Raw genomic sequence first — 15,175 nt, forward strand, 5'->3', positions numbered from 1 at the left:
AAGAATACAGCTTTGGATAAGTTGGGAAAACAATTAATCATATTATTTGAAGATTTATGTTTTTGATTTTTCATTTTTACATACTTTGTGCAAGAAATTAAGTAGCAAAATTGACATTTCTATTACATGTTTACTATCATAGTATCCTTCCTTATCAGAAAAGTCTGTCAGAAAAGACTAAATACTGGAATAAAATGATGATTTTGCAGAACTTTGACAAGCTGCTACGGACAAAATGTAAAAAGTGCAGTGATATTGGTATTTAGGGAATTTGCCGTCTCTTTGTTGATGATTCCCACCTTTCCAGTGCCACATAGGGTAAAAAACATCAGTCTTAACACTAGACATATAATTCTTAAGACATCAGCAGAAGTACGACAATGGAACACAATAGAATTCGCCATTGATAGCCGATAGAAAGATTTGGTAATAGATATTAGCACGTTACGTGCAAATGAGAAAAAATTACAATAAGTATTGAGGTGTTACGAGAAAACACCCCGAGATTTGCACAGCTGGTGTCAAGCGCCAATCCTTCAAATGCAAACATCGTTCCAGATATTGATCGTTATATCATTAGTTTAGGTAATAAAATTCCTTGTTTGCATCATTAATATATAAAAACATAAACAACCTTTGCATAATGTTTTATCATTTTAACATTATAGTTTGGAAATTCTCATCCACTTATAAAGCATTCTGTTTCGATGAGTAGGTCTTTGTCATGCTCCAAATCAGTATGCAACTAAACAGAAGTTTTAGCTGAGTACAAGCTCTTCTTCATAGCTGCATTTGAAAGGTAACAAGGCATTGAACAGTTTTTTGGAAGCAAACTTTTAGCAAAAAATATATCTAGTGCTAATATTTGATCGAGTTTAAAGAATAAGCAATTTTTTCTCAGGCTATCGCAGGTGTTGCATTTTGGTTTTATGTTTTTTCTGTCTGTCACAATCTTCTGAAAGAGAAAGAAGTAATACAATATGGGGCTAGAAAATTTATTTGATAAGGCTCAAACGCCTTGGTTTTTTACTTGAATGGACCTTACCGTGGAATGGCAACCAATTAGAGTAAAAGAAATGATTCTAGAATTTCCCCAAAGACGTACGTAAATTTGATATCTTCAGATAGGTCTATTCAAGCACCTCTCTTTAAATAAACTTGGATTTCTTTTGTTCTACGCAACGATATATTCTCCTGGACTACCAGAATTGCCAAGTGGCCTGTGTAGTGAAACGAGAGGGATATTGAATGAAGCTGACGATAACATCAAACCAGGCAATGGGTATCACGCAAATGCACTGACCCCTGGTGGCTGCAACTTCCAATTGTATCATCTTTCTCTTGAGGGGTGGAAATCTACATAAAGCTTGCTAAACAGCAAATTAATACTGCATTGTCTTGCCTAAAAGCTTTGTCTCGTACAAAAAAAGTAGAATCACTAGTTGACGTTCTCACGCAGTTATGGTAATCCGAGGTACAATTCCTTGTGATTAATCTCGTTTCAGTTCATAATAGAATCCAATTAGAGCCTCTTGCAACGCTTGAGGCACGCGGCTGCCTATTCGAATTTCGAGTAATAATGGCCATCTAGTCATATTCTCATCAATATAGAAGCTACGATTTTTAGATGGGGGAATTAGGCTATGTAAAATACAAAAATTCAGGTGAAGGCAAAAGGACAACGAAATTTGAGCAATTCTCTAAATGTTTTCAGACTAATGCTAAAGAATTAAATACTAACTGATGGTAAACCGTTTTATGCTTCATCTTTCGATTCAGGATCGAATACATTTTTAAATGCTACTCAACTTTGGTCTTTTTTTGTGCAAATTTATGGCAAATGCTAAGATTTTCGAGCCATTGGTCGAAAAAACTTGTTCATGATCTGTGTCCCATTACACATGCGGCATGCTACTTTTCAGAAATTAGCACAGTCATATGGGCGCTACTCTTTGGGTTTTAGGCCTAAAGAATTGATGCAACGTCACCACGAGTCGGGAAGCTCTGACATAAGGGTTTTAAATAATGCAGATTGATCAACACAAAGTTAATCCTTTATGAAAGGATGGAATAATGTATCGAGGACGTGGCACACGACAAAGAAATTAATCTTTTGACCTATCTTATAACAATTATTTTCCTGAATAAACACGAGAGTCGTTTTTTAACATAGAAAACAGCGAAATGATCGTAACATTCATATCGCCCCAATGCAGCTTGCCAGTTGCCTTCGATTCTCAAACAATAGCGTCTATTTAGAATATTATTCTATTTATTCTTATGCATTGTCCTTTGTATTGTTTACTGTCCTTTTTTATTACAGCAAGATAAACGGTGACAATGGATATGCTGGGAATGCTCTACCTACCTCAGGTGGCACCTTGTAGCAGAGGTAAATCTATTAATTGTGTATAACAAGCAGCATTTCTGAATGCCCAGTTAGAATTTCTTCAATAAACAGGGCTGTAACATCGTCATCCATTCAACAGCAAAAACCTTAAGACACGATTGTGATGGATTCAATACTTCAAAGAAATAAACATTTTAGTTTTTATATAGATGTGAATATATAAAAGTCGTGATCGGTTTTCTCTCCAGGTAGTACATGTTCTAGCAATCGACTTTTCTAGACTTACTCAAAAACAAGTGTTAATCATTTTTATCTAAAGCAAAGTTTCTAAAGTCCAGAATAGTTTGAACTGTTTCTAGAAAGACAGTTTGAAGAAACGAAATTTGAACCCAACCCAAACCCAAAAAAACTTTCTGATATTGGCAAAGAAAACAAATTGCTCAAGCAAAGAACCGTAATGGGTAATAAGATTGACTTGTTGAAGTCTTGACCGTGATAGTCTATTCACAAGAGAAGGAGTGACAATAATATCATCATAGTTCTAGGCTAAGCACCAGTCTAAAAAGTAATAACATGGAACTATTACACTATATGTTCAACCTGAATCGAGTTATGCCTTGAAAAGACGCAGAAGGCATTTGTCTAATTTCATTTGTCTTGCATTCCAAGCACAATTTCAATCTTTGCAGTTCTAGGCGTAGGAAAGGTGTGGTCACGTCGGGAGAAAGGACCAGGACATTGCTCGATCAGCCAATATTTTCAGTGTCCTAAAAGCTACTTTCGGGTGTTGGGTAGAAAGAAATTTTTTTATGAGTTCTACGAGAATGAGATGAAACTCGACAGCAAACAGAAATACGCCATGTTCGGTAGCAGAATTTTCACTGAAAATGAATTTTTGCAGTGGAAATTTCTTCCGCTATCTCACCGAACTAGGAGCTGTGTAGGAATGACGCATCGCTCTTAGCCTTTTCTTCTCATCATGTTAATAACTAAAACATGGCATAAAAAACTTTTAATCTGGACCATTCTGAAATCCAACAACTTGCTATCATTGATTTGTTCATTCTTAAATGCACATAAACTGTGGATAAAGGAGCTAAAATTTTAATTTTGAGAGCTGGCTAAATTAACAAACAAATCTCAAGAAAATATAGGTCACTGAATGCTCTGTTCAAACAAATGTTAGGATTGGACAGCTAAGTAAGAAAAAGCTGATGATTGATCAACGCAAAATTCACCAAAGTTCACCAAAAACGGTTTGGCAATAATTGAATTTCAAACACTTCTAATTTTCTTAATTTGAGAGCCAAGAAAGGCATGGCTAATTTTTAAGAGCCCTGGGAAGGATGTGGTTTCTAGGAGGTTATGTTACGGAGAGGCACATGAGACGTTGACTAAGTCCTAACAAGAGAAGAACGGGGGAATTAGAAGAGAGGGAGGTAAGGCCAAGACACTTGACAACAGTTTTTATTCGAGACCGGCCATGCGATTCCGAAAAGCAGGAAGAGGGTAGAGCGTTCCAAACTTTACAAGAACTAAGGAGGAAGGATGAGTTGTGGGACAGAGTTTTTTGATTGAAATGTGTTGGCATCTTTGCTTTTACTTAGCCAACTCAAATCGCACTGGACACTGTAAAATGCCTACCATATACTTTGAAGATCTGACTCGATGTTCCACAAGAACTCAAGTTGGAACTGCATGCCTCCACTATTTCTGCTTTTAGAGTGCAAGGGCTACCGCGCAGAATTTCAAAATGAGCAAAAAATTGCTACATTGTGAATTGATATACTGACTGGTACATAACTCAGGCTTCGATCCGATCTTGACCAATGCACTCAATGCATGTATGCAATTTCTGAAGACTATGATCTCAAAAGACAGCTGTCTACTACTGGTAGTAAGGAGGCCATTTCAGACTCGCAATGTACGTGTACGCAGTGAAGTTACTTGATAATTAGCCCTGCAGCAAGGTCTGTAATTGCCACATGTAGCAGCATCATATGCAGTTCACTTCTTTCATTCAATGGTAATAGAAACAAAAATGGATACTACTGGACCAATAGTAATGCTGCACCTATGTATGCGCAACGTCAAACTTTGCCTGAGAGCCAAGCAAAGTTTGCAGACAGGAAGGCTAACGAACGAATGAAGAAACCAAAATCAAGTGCGTTTTTATCTAATCTAAGATCATGATTCACACGGGGCTAGCTTACAATTGAAATAAATAGCAGTTGTTTGATACTCGACATAATCTACAACTATATTGTTAGAATCCACAAATTAGTTCTGAAACCACATGACTGGTTGGTCTGTAATAAGATTTCGTATTCTGAAATATGGACAAACACAACTGAACTGTCTCTATCTAAATAAATTGCCCATTTTCCTACCGTATTTTCCTAATTTCTATCCAAGTGTTTACTAGTTTTTAAATCCAAGGGATATTATATCCCGCATTGAATCATTGGCTTGGGAGAGGGGAAAATAGAGATAGGTACGCACAATTTTCAGTAATAATGCAATCGGGTAAAAAGCCGATATTCCAAGGAAGGGAATACTAAATAGCGTACGAAACACTGAATCTGTTTTCATTTTAAAAGAGCATCTAAAGATCATCTTCAGAACTGGGTACACGTAAACAAGACCTCTTGGTATAGCAGCACTTTCGCTAATAGATTAGTTAGTTCACATTTCAACTGACAGCTATTGTACTATATTTGATTGTATCAAGATAAAATAATAGGAATAAAATAATTGTTTTCTTATTTTATCTTCATTGTATTAATACTAAAAGAGTATTACGTATTAATCTTAAAAATGAAAAAAATGAAACATTGGGTTTCGCAACCAAACAATATTAAATTAGAGACCATTAGAGGCTGATCGTTCGAAGATAAAACGCTGAGCTTCACGGAGAATGAATAAATTAAAATTGAATAAAATTCAGAAAAAGAAAATGGATTTACACACTTAATATCTACGCACGATTACCAAAGAATAAATTTGGGCTATAAACCAAATTACCAAATTTTACTATGAATAATATTTTATTTAAGCTTGTAGCATACCCAACACCGTTAATTTCCATTGATTTAATTTAAAAATGAATTATAAGATCGCTCCAGCAAATAGCTGATTAACTTCGTCAAGTGAATTAGGGTGTCAGAGATATAAGAATGGAGGATTTGCGGAAGAAAAAGCAAAAGATTTTCTGCAGAAGCAAACAGGATTTCTTCAGAATTAAGCAAAAAGAGATTTTTGCGTCTGGTGTGACCCAAAGTTGACAATTAACTATCAAACCAGTTTAATGCTAGCATACAGATGTCTTGCGCAGCCAATACCGAGGCAGTGACTGCAGACGTTAAATGAAGTGGAAGACTGTCTCTTCTTTCATGACCTGAATTTGTTTTTGTAGCGTTCATCCAATCACGTTATCTACACGTTGTTCTACTTTAGAATGTTTTTAAAACATTCCAGGACTTTTCTCTAAAAGAATCCTAGCAATGGACCCATGAACAGTAAAAAGATGATCACTAAAGATGAAGTCTAGAAGATGGTCTTATGAGGGGCAACCTCTCGTTATCAGCATACCAGCACTGGTCCTTGGTGCAAACAGAGAAGTTAAGAAGCACCTGCAGCAAGTAATAAAGGTCATGTTGATAGAATAGAACGATCAGATTGGCTAATGTACAGTTCGCAAGAAGGCCAGTTAACCCACTCCATACTTCACAATCAAAGAAGGAAGCTACGAGACTGGCAAAACTGAGCGTGTTTGGACCAGCCGATACTTAACCACATCAATAATTAAATAAATATTTTCGAATGATTATTTCTCTACGCTTATTATACTGTTTACTACTTATCAGATTTTGATTGATATCAATTTTAGACACCGTCGCTATCTTCATCCAGCAGGCCTCTCAGATCTCCCTGCCGCCATGGCTTTTCTTGTTTCTTTTTTGACACGCGTAGCATGACAACAAGGAATATATTCATTAACAGACTGCATCCTAGAACAGCTGTCAGTGATATGAACCAAATACCTCCAAGGCTGCAAGTGAATAAAGCTCTGCAAATTAAGGGTAGTAAGCTTTGCGCTGATTCAACAGGTTAACAACTAACACCTTCATTAAACAGAGAAGTGTGGGGCGAGGCTAACTGTCTAGTGTAGCTGCTTATAAAGATGTGAAAATTATCAAAAAATCACTTTGCAAGGGAACGATTGCATCTTTTGTCGTCTTTCCAAGAGTTTAATCTTCATAGGTAAAAATTGTTAAATTTTCCTGTGTCCAGAGACTCACTTAAATTCAAATTATTTTGATTTCAATATTCCTATAGCATTAGTACTCAGGTTTTATTGGGCTGATAGAAGATAAAAGAATAAAGAATGGTGAAAAAAATCAAAATACTTTTCATTTATATAAACTTTTTTCAGATAACAAGCATATTTGCCAAAAGTTTCAAAAGGAGACAAATGGGAAGGGACTGAAATAGATTCTTTAGAAGATTGTTAAAAAAGAACTGATTGTTTACAATTATTGCTCTTATACAATTTGGCATAATTGCTGTAGTTAATTAAATTACCAGGATAATTAAAAAAAACCAAATGTATGTACCATGTTACATGGAATTACAAGCGTTATAAGTATTCAACGACTCACAGAGAAACGTTAACATTTTTTTGATATATTGATATTGAAAAGCACATCAAGAAAAAAATATTTGAATTGACCCAAAATCGCTCCAAGTAATATTCCATAAAATCAACAGAGGGCAATACTTGAGCTTCTTACAAGATGATTCTATTAAAGATGAGCAAAGTAAAAATATATCTAACATACTATTCATGTTATCCCGCAGGCCTGTTGAAACCGGGGGGCTGGGGTAGGGGGGCTGGAGCCCCCACAATAGCTGTCAAACTGTAGCATGCTTCCTTTTTAACAGTGTACTGGATGACAAGGAATACAATGGGCAGCCCCCCCCCCCCCGATATGAATTTCATTCCAACAGAACTGTTCAGGAATTTAGCTAGTTACCATGGCAATGAGAACAAGGTGTTCAATTGTTTTGCCTATTTAAAATGGTTCCCTAAGGGTTTGATCATAGCTGGGTCATCAAAGTAATAATTCATTCTCTATCAAATATCTTTAAAACTAATTTCTGTCCACTAGCACTCTAAGGTTCCCATCATCACTAGTTGGCTGACAAGTTACCAAAAAACTAGAATGAATTGAAATTGGTGAGCATAATTCATACCTTTCCTTGAATATAACATTTTTACTGGTTTCGTCTTTCTTTGAGCCATCAACATTACTGATGATACGTTTTCCTTGACAAAAGAGGTTATCAAAGATCCCATTATAGATGAATCACATAAATATCACAACAGAACGTCTTCAATTAGCAAAATGAACATAAAAGTAGTCCCTGTCTACATCATATGTTATACAAAACATTTGAAATTGTTCTTAGCACAACAAGTTATGATACCAAAACCCTCTAGTAAGCAATGCCATTGCCAGAGATGTCTGCCATTATTCTATACTCTCAAAGAGTAATTCAAACTTTGATGCCAAGGAATTACTAAGAGGTAACTTGGCAAGTCTATCTGAGTCTTAAAACTATAAGACAAAACAACTATCCTTAAAAAAGGGGGAGATACAAGGCGTTGCTTAGAATTAAAACTAAAAAGCCTGAAGAACTGCATTGCAGACACTACCTTACACAATGCTCTCAGTCTTTCTGCTATATTAGCCATACATTCTGTCATTAGTTTTCAAGATTTATTCCAGAAAAAACATTGATTATATAGATTATATCTTTTAATTATATAGACCTGTATTTTAAGCTGTTAGAAACTCTCAGTGTTGTGAAAAGTTCTGTTTACAGGAACCTCCTTATATCATAGCCCAATGGCTGTGTTTTGGCTTTCAAAATCAAGCATTTTGCAACATCTGAGTTACAATAAATAATGCAAAGATCTTTTAGAACATCATTTGATACAATACTATTCACAATGTAAGGAGACTTAATGTGATTAATACAAAACTTACCATTTTGCTGGTGCAAATTTTCCACACTTACATTGGAAGGCCTCGAATGGTTACAATGACACACTCCATTGATGCATTGGCCTCTTGTACCAGAGCAAACACAGTTCCCACATACAGAATTATGTATACAAATGATAGTTGAGACCTTCCTTTCACATGAATAATCTTTCCCGCTAAAAAGAGATTAGAGAATTTGACAACGTCAAAAATAAAATGTTTCTTCTTAAGGAATATGCTTTAAATTTATACAGTCGGTCAATTTCCAACATATATATTCAAAGGATTTTTTCTGTGAATTTAATTTCTCGGATAAGAAGTCCATATTTTAATACCTAGATCTTTTACAAAATAAACAGAACTCTAGTTTCTATTCCATTTGCAAATCTACTGTTTGCACTATTCCTCTCTTCAAAAAGCTTGCAAACAAACATATAATTGATTTCAACACAAAGATTTTTGAGCTTTTACAAGAAATTCACATTGGAAATCCTATTTGTTTTCTTTACAAAGAAAGTTGAACCCAACTGTTAAATTATATAATCTTGTCATGAAATGGTCACAGAACTGTGGGAGGCTGGGGCTTCTGTCAGTAGAACTTGGAATACCCACATAAAGCTATTCAATTTAAACTTTCTTATGCTTACCACATATCTGAAGGGTAGTTTATAACTGTTCCATTAACAACAAATGTGGCTGATCCTCCTCCATCCAAGTTTATAGCATTAACTGCTCCATGCTCTTTTAGAATCCGTGCAAGCTCCAACAGGTTGACTCTAGAAGAGTAGCAATCCTTATCATGACTATGCTGTTTACTTAATCAGATAGGGAAGCTAAATTGGAATCTTCATCCACCAAGCATAAAATGGTTTCAGGGATTTTCGACTGAGTTTAAAATAGCATTCATATTGTATACCATCATCAATCGAAATATGCCTAATAGAAATTCAAACAGTTTTCTGTTTGATCATAGAATAATAAACAATTAATCCTTTTCTGGACAGAAACACTGGTTCTATCTTTGAAATGCAAAAACTCACCCTTGTTTATCAGTTTTCCCATCAACAGTAATAAGAATGATTCTTCCATCTTTGTCATGGCCTATTGCTGACCTTGCCGAGACAACATTGAAAAACCTTTCTATTGTACCAGTTTCTTCTGTATCTGCACATTCTGCCTTTTTGCTCTCATTAATATATATTTTACCATTTCTAATAAGCCAACCAACACCAGAAATGAGTTGCACAAAAGGGTTATTTTTTTCAGTAACATCATCATCTGACAAATAACCCACAACTAGTTCCCCATTTTTTCGAATTCCAAAGTTAGCATTCTGGACACCATTTGAATCATGTATCATGTGACCATTGGACACAATATTTCCTAAACACCCTGCAGTGTGTGTATTAAAAAATCCAGCATTTATTGCAATTGTGCATTTAGCATGCTTTGCTGTATTTGAAACTGTTTCTCTGATACCAGACCATTGGCTGCAAGTTGCTTTAGATCCTGGATACAATACTGAAAAAGTTTTTGCGGGATTGTTTATCAGTGCTATATGTCCGTGTACGTATTTCTTCTTGATAACAAATGTGTCCTGCCTTGATTCGATTTTATGAGTCAAATACTTTAAATATTCAACAGAGTTTTCCTTACTTGTATTATAACTTCTGTAAGTCTCAAAAGTCTTGTTACCGTGAATTATATGTTGGCATTCCCTTACGTATCTGTGGTTTCTCTTCGTATCATCATGTGACTTCTGGTAGGGCAGCAAAACATCCTCTATAATACTGAAGCATCTATGCTGACAGAAATAAAGAATGAATGCAATTCGCCACAGAAAAGCAGTGAGATTCATATTTCCTTGTTTGAAAAGCAATTTCAATTTGCTGTCAGAGTTCAGGTAGGCAGAAGTTGCTTAGTTAAATTTTCGATATGCGACGCTGGCCATCCCCATTGTAAATCAAGGCACAAAACAGCAACGATTCAACAATGAACAATTTTCTTGACACCTTCAGCCTGTTAAAACCCGTTCTCAAGAAAATAACTATGCAAACATCAACATGTTAAACATTAATTTTCCGATCTCTACCAAAATCAGAAGATCGGAAAACATCTGGCTGCTTTTATGCAGGTCTGCAGCCATATACGTTTTGCCTCGTTCTGAGAAACAAACCCATACATGTCAACATTGGTTTCAGTGTTCGCTTGAGTACCGAATAATCGCCCCCCCCCCCCCCCCCCGCTTGAATATCCCAGACTCAGTGGCCCTGTTTACCGTCATTACCCAACGTCTAAAAAGAGAAAGGGCAAACAAGCTTAACTTTTTGGATAATCAGGATGTTCAATACTTACAATTAAAATTTTTGAAAACTGTCAAACCTGTCCTTTCCGATAAAGGTCGATCTAATTAAAAAATTATCCTTATCGATAATCATACGATAACTCCCAAAGATAAGGAAGTTGCAGAAATTACCCTTACCGATAATAATCATACGATATACTCCAAAGATAAGGAAGTTCCAGAACCATGAATGATTATTTTATATTTATCACTGACTGACTTATTGGGTCTTTACGGAGAACAAGGAGAGTACCATACGCACAGAAGGTGTATTAGATCCTATAGAAAGGTAAAAAGGGCTATAACAAAATATTTAAAACACCAAAGCACAAAGAAAATTCGTTGTTTTGTTTGAAACAATGATTTATTTAATTCCAAAAGGTAATTTGGAACCGATGCATTCTGAAGTTGAGAGATTTAAGTTGAGAGACCTTATTCTAAAAAGACAACAATTTTTAGAAATATACCCGCAGAAGCGCTTAAAAGCAGCTTGCACCAAATCGATGCAGCTTATTTCAATAACTGCTTTCAGAATGAATGGTGTTTTTTCCGGACTTATTAAAACTTGCAGATGTCACTTCTCTTCATAAATCGGAGGAGGAAAACAGTCAGAAAAATTACGGACCCGAGAGCGTATTGCCAACTGTTTCTAAGGTTTTTGAGAGAGATGAATAAAAAATATACATAATAACATGCAACCACGTTTATCGTCACTTTTATGTAGTTTTCGTAAGGGGTACAATGCGCAGCACGCACTGGTTCGAATGTTTGAAAAATGAAGAAAAGCTTAGATGAGGGAGAGAATGTTGGTGCAATCCTAATGGTTATATCCAAAGTGCTCGATTGTACTAAACACGACCTTCTTATGATAAAAATCAGATGCTTACGAGAAATTCTCCGATGGAGGGGATTGACCTTCCGACAGGGGGCTAGGCAATCGGAGACAAAACATGGAATCCCAGTTGCAAAAAAGACGCACAAACATTAAGATTATGACATGACACGAATTTAACAAACAACAAAGGGCAGCTACTTAGAGCTGGAATAATATTTTTTGTGGGGGAATAGCTTTTGTGATAAAATGTCCCTAAAAGACATATTACATATATTAAGAAAGCTTATTGTAGATCGTTTTCCGTGATTTTTCTATATTCTTAACGTTCTAAACTTTTCTGAGTAACAAAGAGACATGTTTACTTAGGTAGGTTAAGTCTTTGTTAGCTTGCAGATTAATCATCGTGTCGCAATAGTACACGAAAGATATTGCCTGAGGCGGCACCATAGTTGCCGCAAAAGGCGGGTAAATTTTTAAAATTTTGATGATTCCAGTCCGTTGGAAAATGCATTCATTGGATCAATTTGTTCTACCTTTACAAAACAACCTTATTCTTAGAATAAAATACCCACAGGCAGAACGCTATTAGACGGTTTTAATCGATTGAAACATTTTAATGTTTAGTTTGTTTCTCACTGGTTACAGTTTGCCATTTATCAGTTAAAATATTAACGTGCCGAGGAGTGAAGAGAACATTCCGAGGAGTGGAGTTAAGAGTAATGAAAATGAAAACAGTTAAATATACCATTGAATATCATTGATTTTTTAATTAATGTCACCACCAAGTTTGCAGAGCAAGCGCCAAAAATGCCAAAACTGCCGAGTAAAGAACGGATTTAGAATTTTTTGAGGGGGTGGGGGGTGTTACCCATGTGTCATCAAGTTTGCGTAATTAGATCTCCAATGTTTTTGTCTCTTTGATGCTAGTATAGGGGCTATTTCCATTCTTGTTTAAGTTCTTTATCTGGTAAAATTATGTTCCAGTTGTCTTTAAGAATTTTACCTACATAATAATTCATTTGGTATGCCGAATAAGAGGGTTGAGTTTCCCGATACTCACTTGAGTCTGGTACCCAGGGTACCCGATATGGTGCGTAAATTACTTGAGAGTTACCTGGTAGTACATTTACACTCAATGGGATTTCTGTAATCAGTTACTTCTTTTCTTTTGTAAAAATTTTACTAACGGTAGAAAAATCTTGCTCAGTTAGTAAATTATAAATTTTCTTTGTATATCTTCCGACGGGTGGGCTAAGCAGCTCCTACGGGGGCTGTAGCCCCCCTGCCCCCCTCTGTCACACAATTGTGAGAATTGCCACTGGACACTGTAGTACAAGACACTAGGTAGTTATTAGGTGTTGGGGCCATGAGTTTTCCGTTTCAGTTTACAATCCAAGTTTTTTATTGAAGTTTATTAGCATTTGATTATTAGAATTAATGAACTGCAAGAAAACAAAAATTAAATATGAAAAAAGATACAACGAAAAGAAAGATTAAGCAAAAAGAATAAAAGATTAAGACGACAAAATATTGTTTCTTTTTATTGTATAGTAAGGTCTCAGTAGACAAGAAAGAGGGTTTTTATTAGGATTTTTTAGCAATTAAATCTTTAATTTGCAAAGTATGTTGTTCTAAATCTTTACGCTTTACAGACAATAAATTTTTTTTGTAGTTCGTTCTTACGGTTGGTGGGGCAAAGTTATTGTTTTTGGCAATGTTGGGTGTTTACTTGTGTCACAAGACCGGTGTTTAGTTGCTTTTCTATGTCAAACATAGTCATAAGGAGCCTGCCTCAGCTTTGAAACTTTGAACCAAGGGAAATAAACAGCAATGCATTAGCAAACTTCGAATGGTCGAATCATATGAAATATGCAACAGATATAACTGCTTTTCCGCATTTACAGACATTTCAACGTATTCTTTCTGCTTCGTATTCTTAACGTACGTGTTAAAAATTGAAGATTCAGAAATAAATCTTTAAGTTATGATGTCAATATTTTACAACTCTATTGCTAAAATCTGGTTATTTCGTTAAAAGAAACAAGCAACACAGCTTGTCATGACATGGCCCATAGTAGAAAGAACAATGTTTGAAAAAATGAAATTATTGCGCAAATATACATATCCCGTGCACAACACAGACCGGTGCCAACGGTGCCGCTTCTACGTTCTATTCCAGCAATGCTGTCATTATGGATCATGGATGAAAAAATTTGCTTTGGACCAAAAGATTTACTTTGTTTAGCGCGGGGCTTAAAAACCGCCGGGCCCTAGGTCATGGCCTGGTTGGCCTTTGGGTAAATCCGGCCCTGACTGCTCTCCGCGGATGATATAACGATACATACGTGCGATAATAATGTAATTGCGGGGAATGATTTAAACATGATTATCCAATTGTTTGCTGATAACTTTATGGAAGTGAATACAAACCTACTTGAAATATTATGCATTTTATCTTACATGTAATTATTAGACGAATGAGTTTTAACAGTTGGCTTGGATTAGCTCAAGTATGTTTTACTGTAAATAGCTGTGTAGCGCCAACTTCTAATAAATTTATTGTTATTTTCATTCTAATAGAAAAACTTTTGGAAAGGGGAATCTAGCTGGCATGCCTCGTGCCATCAATTCGATAGCAACAATTGAATTCAAGAGTGGGATAATTTTTGTCCCCTTTAGAAAATATAACAAAAAGAATGCATTTTCACTAAGAATTCGGCACTTTTCTTTTGAGAGGGCGACCAGTGAGCTCAGATCAAGTGTAGCTGCGATCATTAACCATCTTGATAGGACAGTTTATCCGATCAAGTGTAAATCATCATTGCTCGGTAGATCGAGTGAGAGAGAGATATGAAGGGGTAGAGAGAGATAAGAAACAATAAAAATTCAATAAACATAACAAGACGACATAAAATCACACAATAAACAATACAAGACCACGGTTTACACATTGAGTATTCACTTCTCATGCTTTTTGTCTTCAACTGTGCCAAAGCACATCAGACTTTTGGCATGTTCATCATCAGCCTGAAAAATATAACGAATTAATTACTTAAACTTGAGTGAAAACTAAAAGCTCACACAGTAAACGAGGCTTAGTATCGCCGTTGCAAATGAGCTACAGTGCACAGTGCCCTACTCACCTTTAGGCCTCAGAGAAATAGGCCCTGTTGGTCTTCCAATTTATACTTGACAGAGCCTGGGTCTAGTTAACCCCAGGCCTCTCAAGCCTCAGATAGAAACACAACTTTATTTAGGTCATTTCATTGCATAGAGAAGACGATCAAATATTGATTGTTTCATGAATTATTTGAAACCTCAAATGCTCTAGTAATGATTTTCATTAACATTCGTTTTTACCTAAGGCCATACATTTAGATAAACAGATTTGGTTGAATTAGAGCATAAAAAGTGTGAAGACTTGAAAATATGTCGTATCCCAACTGATACGTAGCCCTGCTGTTAATCTCAACTGAATAAAATCTACATATGAATTTGATTGTTGTGATAGATCTTCACGACAGAAGAAGCTGTTGCTTAGGGGAATAGCCATTTACATATATATTTAAACCATTTCAACCCCACTGTTTACAGGT

The 15,175-nt window shown here is 35.7% G+C and overlaps 1 protein-coding gene and 1 long non-coding RNA gene across 3 annotated transcripts; both read right to left on the reverse strand.

The window, feature by feature from the left end:
- Positions 1-3,931: 3,931 nt before the first annotated feature.
- LOC148957647 (N-acetylglucosamine-1-phosphodiester alpha-N-acetylglucosaminidase-like) lies at positions 3,932-10,591 on the reverse strand. 2 transcript variants are annotated; one of them, XM_089114713.1, is made up of 5 exons: positions 9,441-10,591; positions 9,048-9,176; positions 8,404-8,576; positions 7,607-7,679; positions 3,932-6,419 (listed from the first exon to the last, which is right to left on the reverse strand). In XM_089114713.1, exons 1-5 carry the CDS (start codon positions 10,256-10,258, stop codon positions 6,236-6,238), a joined length of 1,377 nt encoding a protein of 458 aa, XP_088970839.1. In that variant the 5' UTR covers positions 10,259-10,591; the 3' UTR covers positions 3,932-6,235. The 2 variants fall into 2 exon arrangements, with proteins under 2 accessions (XP_088970839.1, XP_088970840.1); XM_089114714.1 differs by having other exon boundaries at positions 3,950-6,401; positions 9,441-10,588.
- A 3,731-nt stretch (positions 10,592-14,322) lies between these two features.
- On the reverse strand, positions 14,323-15,102 carry LOC135684623 (uncharacterized). The gene is made up of 2 exons (XR_010515893.2): positions 14,723-15,102; positions 14,323-14,606 (listed from the first exon to the last, which is right to left on the reverse strand). It is a non-coding gene; the product is annotated as an uncharacterized LOC135684623 (long non-coding RNA).
- Positions 15,103-15,175: the final 73 nt, after the last annotated feature.

Source organism: Rhopilema esculentum, chromosome 21 (genome assembly GCF_057945365.1).
Source record: "Rhopilema esculentum isolate cy_ngs chromosome 21, ASM5794536v1, whole genome shotgun sequence".
NCBI classification, from domain to species: Eukaryota; Metazoa; Cnidaria; class Scyphozoa; order Rhizostomeae; family Rhizostomatidae; genus Rhopilema; species Rhopilema esculentum.